Here is a 7,500-nt window from a genome sequence, read left to right as displayed (position 1 = left end):
GTGGGTGACAAGTGACATCCAACAGGATGAGCGCAATGTCGACGTTTCTAAACACCGGGATTCTTTCAATAACCCTCGAATTGATTCCACTTATGTGATTTAACGCCACAGGTGTGTTGACTGAGTATTATAAACACTATACTTATACTATATTATATATATATATAAAACGCCTAAATGTGAGGTGTTCGTGATACTCGAGTACTTTATAATCAGAGTCTTCAGGTGTGTGGGAGAGACTTCTTCTAGTTTTTGTTAGACCAGAGGGAAAGATATAAAGAGATATCGATGTGGCGTGTTGGAAAAATATGGAGATATTGATATACTGCAGGAACCCGAGTGAACGACCTTTAATCTTGAATGTTTTTCATGGAACAAGACAGCCCCAGGGTGAATATTGAAATTCCATCATTTATTCAACACGACCCAATAGCTTCACTGTGGGGCACTATGGCCCTCGGTAAAGGTCATCCTATTCCTGAATGACTTCTAAATGTGTGCTAAGTTCTCCATCTTAAGCAAGACTCCTTGTGACGAGATTAAAAGACACTCTGGGGGGGGGGAAAGGTTGGTGGAGTGAAAGGTGAGAAGAGAGAGTAATTAATTATGCCTCATATACCCCAAAAATGCCCCAAAATACCAGTGATTATGAGTTAGGCACTTTACTTTTACGGCACTAGGTCGTTGCAGCTATTATGCTGTTTATATTTATGGGCATTCCAGTAGTTTCTAACAAGCATCTTATTCCATAAGGACTAAAAAGGTAGTTTTAGAAGAGTCTTTAAGCCATAATGTCACCCCACACAGTCCCCTAAGTGTTTCAGGGACTGGGGTAGAGGTAGTTTTAGGATGTCTGATGTCTAAGTCAATGTGCTACCTTCACAAAATTGACCATCCAAGCTGAGCGTGAAGCCGTCATCACACGAGCAGACAAAGTAGCCCTGGAAGTTGGAGCATCTTCCATTGGCGCAAGTCAACGGGTCCAGGCATTCGTCGACATCTACAGGCAAATAAACGACAGAAAATCACATGTTAAAGTCACAGTTCACTCTTTTACAACTTATCATCAATGGTTCCTTACTTTTGATTGACATTTCCTGGCTCTTCGAATACTTCGAAGAGAAAGAACCATCTATTCAAGTTGTAAAATAGCCAACTATCCCTTTAATATTTTGGATAGAAAAAATGAGTACACCCGCATGGACAACAGGGATACATTCCAAATGAATTGAACAGGAACTAGCTAAGTATCTCCAGTAACACAGCTAGTTCCTCCAGCACAACCTTCTGTCAGTCTAATGTTTCCTGAGGTGTCTGGTGTTTTTGCCATTGACTGTTTCACTCACACATCTGCAGGGCAGGCTGGGTTATTGGTGCTATAATGGGACTATCTGGGTTCAGTCACATAATCGTTTCCTATTCCACCACTATGCCTTCCTCTGCCCACTCCAGTGTGGCTTGGCGGGGCTAGGGTGGTGTGTGTGTGGGAACACTCAGAGCCTCACTGCTAAGAAGCCCGGACCACATGTAGCCAACATATGGACTTTTCTGGAAGGGGTGACACACACTATAGTTGAGCCTGCGGGTCTATATACAGTATGGTGGCTTATTGAGAAGTTGAACAGCTTGATAAGTGATATATACTGCCTCTGTTTCCTGGGGTGACTCCATGCAGCCATGCGTGTTCAGTGCTGAGCATGGTTAAACAGAGACGGGTTTGGGAATAAGCTCACATTTTCCCAATAAATACTGTAATTGGATGATAGCAACTGTTTTATGCTTTTCCTATGATTAAATGATCAAACATTCCAGAAGCTGGGAAATAAAAGGGAAAAAAGATATATATATATTGTTGGGGAATGTATTCTTAACTGTCCATACAGGTATAGCCTACCTATAATAAGGTCACATGGTCAAGAAACACATGTATCTATTGATTGTATACAGAGAGATCGAGATATATAGACTTGTATCTATGGATCGTATACAGAGAGATACAGTATGTGTCTGATGGAGGATAATGCATGAGTGTGTCTGATGGAGGATAATGCATGTGTGTGTCTGATGAAGGATAATGCATGTGTGTGTCTGAAGAAGGATAATGCATGTATGTGTGTGATGAAGGATAATGCACTTGTGTTACATACCAACACACTGGCCTCCTTCGCCCTGGAAGCCCTCTTGGCAGGGCTCACACTCATACGACCCTTGGAGGTTGATGCACAGGCCGGACGGACACACACCCCTGTCCAGACACTCATTCACATCTGAGAGAGAGAGAGAGAGAGAGAGAGGGAGAGAGAGAGAGGGAGGGAGAGATGGAGAGAGAGAGAGAGAGAGAGAGAGAGAGAGGGAGAGAGAGAGAGGGAGAGGGAGAGAGAGAGGGAGAGAGAGAGAGAGAGAGAGAGAGAGAGAGAGAGAGAGAGAGAGGGGAGTAAAAAGGGATGGAAAGAGAAAGAGAGAGGGAGACATCAGGCCGGGTCAATGAAAGTGTTTTAATTGGTTCCTCTCTCCAGGAAGTGTTACCTTAGACTTGCTACAAAATTATCACTAAACATTTTGTATTTTATTTATGTTATTACATTTCTACTCATTTGTTTTAGTTTTCATCTACGCTGTTCTACTTATTTGTTCTTGTTTTAATGTTTCAAATGTACATTAAAGGTAAATTAAACCACAAATCCCCTAAAAAATTATAATTCTCTTCTGCCCTTAAAAGCTCAGGCCAGCTGTGTGTGTGAGGAGGTGTCCAGTACCTTCACACTGGCCTGTAGGGGAGATCCTGTAGCCAGAGTCACAGTGGTGGCAGGTGAACGAGCCCAGAGTGTTGATACAGAGGCCGTCCCCGGGACAGACGTGAGGGTTCACACACTCGTCCACGTCTGGGGGGGGGGGGGGGGGGGGGCAAGATAGAGGGAGAGAGAGAAGGACATTGAGAAGGAGAGCAAGAACACGATAGAGAGGGCGAAAAGGAAAGATGTGAGGAAAGTGTAGGGGTCATTGTATTGGCCCACAGTGTTGTCTATCTCTCAGAATAATCATTTATTCATTTATTTGTTGGTACCTATCCCAACCCATTAAACACTTAAGCCGAACAACTTTGAGAGACAAATGACCCGAGTAGAAACGTTGTTTGGAGCTGTGTCGTTTCTGTTTTACAAACATGCAAAACATAACTACTCCAATGTCAACAAGGGCAGAGGAAGTTCAGGCCAAAGTGATGGAATCTGGGTCAGAGTCAGACCATACTGTACTGAATCTGGGTCACAGCCAGACCATACTGTACTGAATCTGGGTCACAGCCAGACCATACTGTACTGAATGTGTGTTAATCTGGGTCAGAGCCAGACCATACTGTACTGAATGTGTGTTAATCTGGGTCAGAGCCAGACCATACTGTACTGAATGTGTGTTAATCTGGATCACAGTCAGACCATACTGTACTGAATCCGTGCCACATTTCTATTTTATCTAGATTTTCTATATTCAGTATTTGTGTGATATCCAGACGTTTATGACTTCAATAGAAAAACAATACAGTTCTTCAGACTAGGCCTGCGATGGCTGACAGAGAAACACTGGTTTCAAAGAACTCCAATCCCGATGTTCCATCTCTGTAAAAAAAAGCGCCTGTCGCCTGTTTTTCTGCTATTCTTAATAATAGCTAAATGATGCATATCCACATATAAATCCTTCATAAACAGTCATAAATGATGTCTTCCCATTACATTCTCAGATGTTCGAGTGTCTCACTATAGTTATGGGGAGATAATCACCGTCCTTTTGCCCCCACAAACCTAATTTAGTGTTATTTTGCGGAGCAGGGAAGCTCTCTTGAAACACCAGAAACCACCTAATCACAGTGTTGCTGGTATTTATATCCCAGGATGGGAAGGACGATGGTTCAGACCATTAATGGAGAATAATCCAGAGAGGAAAAGGGGGAAAAAGGAGGGGAAAAATAAAAGAAATAAAAACACCCAAATGACTCTATTCAAATGACACTATTCAAATGACTATTCAAATGACTCTATACAAATGACTCTATACAAATGACTCTATTCAAATGACTCTATTCAAATGACTATTCAAATTACTCTATTCAAATGACTCTATTCAAATGTGTGCAGCTGCTCTGGTAGGCATGTACAGTAGAAGCTTCATTTGTATTCAGTACTAGGAAGTGTGCGTGTGTGTGTGTGTGTGTGTGCATGTGTGCGTATGTGCGTGCGGGGGCATCATGTCTGTGCTGCGTGTCTGTGCTGCGTGTCTGTGCTGTGTGTCTGTGGGCCCATGTGTGTGTGTGTGTGTGCGTGTGTGTGTGTGCGTGTGTGTGTGCATGTGTGCGTATGTGCGTGGGGGGGCATCATGTCTGTGCTGCGTGTCTGTGCTGCGTGTCTGTGGGTGCATGTGTGTGTGTGTGTGTGTGCGTGTGTGTGTGTGTGTGTGTGTGCATGTGTGCGTATGTGCGTGGGGGGGGCATCATGTCTGTGCTGTGTGTCTGTGCTGCGTGTCTGTGCTGCGTGTCTGTGGGTGCATGTGTGTGTGTGTGTGTGTGTGTGTGTGTGTGTGCATGTGTGCGTATGTGCGTGGGGGGGCATCATGTCTGTGCTGCGTGTCTGTGCTGCGTGTCTGTGCTGCGTGTCTGTGGGCGCATGTGTGTGTACGCAACAAGGTTGAGATGTCTACCAATGCAGCTGGTCCCCTCCTCGTCAGCCATGAAGCCAGCCCGGCACACACACAGGAAGCTCCCGGGCGTGTTCCTGCAGCGGCCGTTGGAGCACAGCGACGGGGTCTCCACACACTCGTCAACATCTGTGACCAGACACGTCACGGTCAAGCACACGGGACGGAACAGGAGTTACGGGAGGAACATCCTGACATGTTAACTGTTAACTTAACCTCAAATCTCAACTGTTAAAAACTCAATTCCCTCATGTCATCTCCTCCTCTCCTCCGCTCAACCCTTAAAAAAAACGTGCAGAGCGAAATGTTTTGCTCCAGGCACAGGATCAGCCATAGTCAGCGCCCCTGGAGCAATTAGGGGCAAAGTGCCTTGCTCAAGGGCACAACGGCAATGGTAGGCACCTTAGATATGATGCCAACAACCCTCCAGTCATGAGCTCACATCTGGCTCCCTCCTGAGGCAAGGGATTGAACCAGCGACCTTCCCGATTGCTAGCCGGTCTCTCTAAGCTCTAGGCTACCTGCCGCCCCTATCTAAAGGGTGGAACGTAGACGTTCTCCTCTAATGCTTTTGGAGCAGGAAGCAAGTGGTGGATGGAGGAGAGGATGGGAGGATGTGAGGAAACGAGTTTCTACCAGCTGAGAAAGGCCGAAGCCTATCCCATGATCCTCAGGGAGCTCATCTGAAGAGAGCCACGGGAGCCGTCTCCATTCCCATTGGTGATCAGGTGGACTGTTGACCCCTGACCTCCTTCCTCCGTACCTATACAGGTGGTGTGTGTCTCGTCCATCTGGTAGCCCTCGTCACAGATGCAGGTGTAACCCTCCGCCTCGTTGTAGCAGAGGCCCGGGCCGCAGAGGTGAGGGTTCACCTGGCACTCATCCACCTCTGGCCAGAGAGAGAGGAGGAGGAGAGAGGGACACACACACACACACACACACACACACACACACGAGCACACACATACACACACACACAGACACACACACGCACACACACACACACACACACACACACACACACACACACACATAATGATGGTTACAGTGAGGCAATCAATTGAATCAAACAAAGTCAGTGACATCCGTCTCTCTTAGAGGCCGTTGTAAAGCGTTTTGGATAAAGGCGCTATATAAGTGCAGTCCATTTACCATTCTTGACAGAGGTCAATTCTGGGAAGTAACCAGAAACCAAAAAGGAAAAAAGGAAAAACATTGTTTGGGAAAAAACTGGGAACCTTAACATACGATGTCCTTGAAAAGGCAACCATATGGAGCTGAAACGCAACTGTGAAATGATTGACTTGAAATTGGCTAGCTTGAGCCCATGTCATTACATGAAAAGTATATTACATGTGGAAGTGGTCATCAATATGTTGGTGGGCTCAAGAGCACATTAATGATGTATTATGCTTCCCTGAAGTATGCCTAATGATTGGTCCTCCTCAGAGAATGCCAGTAGGGGACAAATACAAATAATGATTTAAGTATTACATAAAGATTGAGCATTTAAACAGGTGGCTTACATCCTTTATAGTGTCAGATCTGATGATCCAATACAGCACAACCAAACGATTGTTAGGTTTTTAACAGAGGATATACTAGCTAACTAACGGCTTAAATATATACAGAACAGGGCTCTTAGGATACCATTCATAGTACAATTAACTATTGTTTTGCTTTCAGAATATCCTCTAAAAAGAGACTTCCATTCAGCTAGAGAATGATCAACAAGGCACAGAGGAGGGGGGTGTCTAACCGCGGCAAGGGACGCAGAGGATTTAAAAAAAAGAGAGAGGCAGAAAGCGATGCAATTATGCAGCCTAGTTTACGCAGTGTCTGTCATCAGCCAGCTCGTAACATTTCTGTGGGCTCTTAATATGGTGTCACCTTTCCTCGACACCAGGACATTAAAAAAATGCAAGATGAGAAGAGTTCTGGGGGTTTGGATATCCGCCGAGCGCAAAAGAACCCAAAATACCCCTGCAGTCTTCTGATTGGTCCAAGAGAGTGTTTGTGGGGCCTGGCAACAAAATAGTCCCGCGTCCCTTCCCTTCTCACACTCCGCTCTCTCTCTCTCTCTCTCTCTCTCTCTCTCTCTCTCTCTCTCTCTCTCTCTCTCTCTCTCTCTCTCTCTCTCTCTCTCTCTCTCTCTCTCTCTCTCTCTCTCTCTCTCTCTCTCTCTCTCTCTCTCTCTCTCTCTCTCTCTCTCTCTCTCTCTCTCTCTCTCTCTCTCTCTCTCTCTCTCTCTCTCTCTCTCTCTCTCTCTATCTATCTATCAATTCCCCCAGCTTCCTAAACCCAGGGAATCAAAATAAAACAAAAATACAAAAGAAAAAAGAAAAACAGGTGGGTGTTGAAGAAGTGGTTGTCTAGCAATGGCTAATCAGTGGCCCACCACCACATTTCACTTAAGGAACCATGGTAAGTAAATCTAGTCGGTCTAGGAGTCTAGAATAAAACAATATAGAGACCACACCTTTCAATGAGGGTTCAACTACAATAAAACATGACTTTATTTGGATTATTAATGGGCAAATCTGAACCCACAGTAATGATGTTGGTTGACTATGTACCAACGTAGAAAGTGGACTGAGAGACGGAATGCTTCCATAGCTAGGTCCTTCCTGCCACCATAGGATTCCTAAATATAGAAGAGCCCGGAATATTAATATATTAATAACAACAGGAGAGAGCCTGACCAAGGACAAAGAGAGGAGGTACAGGGTACAAAGTTCCCAGTCTGCACAAATTCCTCTTATCTCTCTATTTTTGCCCCCTGACCTGCGAGGAATTCAGATGCGGGGTTAAACA

The 7,500-nt window shown here is 45.0% G+C and overlaps 1 protein-coding gene across 1 annotated transcript in view; it reads right to left on the bottom strand.

Moving 5' to 3' along the window:
• ltbp1 (latent transforming growth factor beta binding protein 1) overlaps positions 1-7,500 on the bottom strand; it is a gene marked incomplete at its 3' end in the record, with an annotated part of 108,552 nt that overhangs the window by 35,545 nt on the left and 65,507 nt on the right. The window contains 5 exon segments of the mRNA XM_080532233.1: positions 878-1,000; positions 2,148-2,267; positions 2,757-2,882; positions 4,690-4,815; positions 5,450-5,573. Of these exon segments, the coding sequence (XP_080388359.1) occupies positions 878-1,000; positions 2,148-2,267; positions 2,757-2,882; positions 4,690-4,815; positions 5,450-5,573 (619 nt within the window).

This window comes from Nansenia antarctica, assembly GCF_963989245.1.
Source record: "Nansenia antarctica genome assembly, chromosome: 1".
Lineage (NCBI taxonomy): Eukaryota > Metazoa > Chordata > Actinopteri > Argentiniformes > Microstomatidae > Nansenia > Nansenia antarctica.
This window is presented reverse-complemented; position numbering and strand designations above follow the sequence as displayed.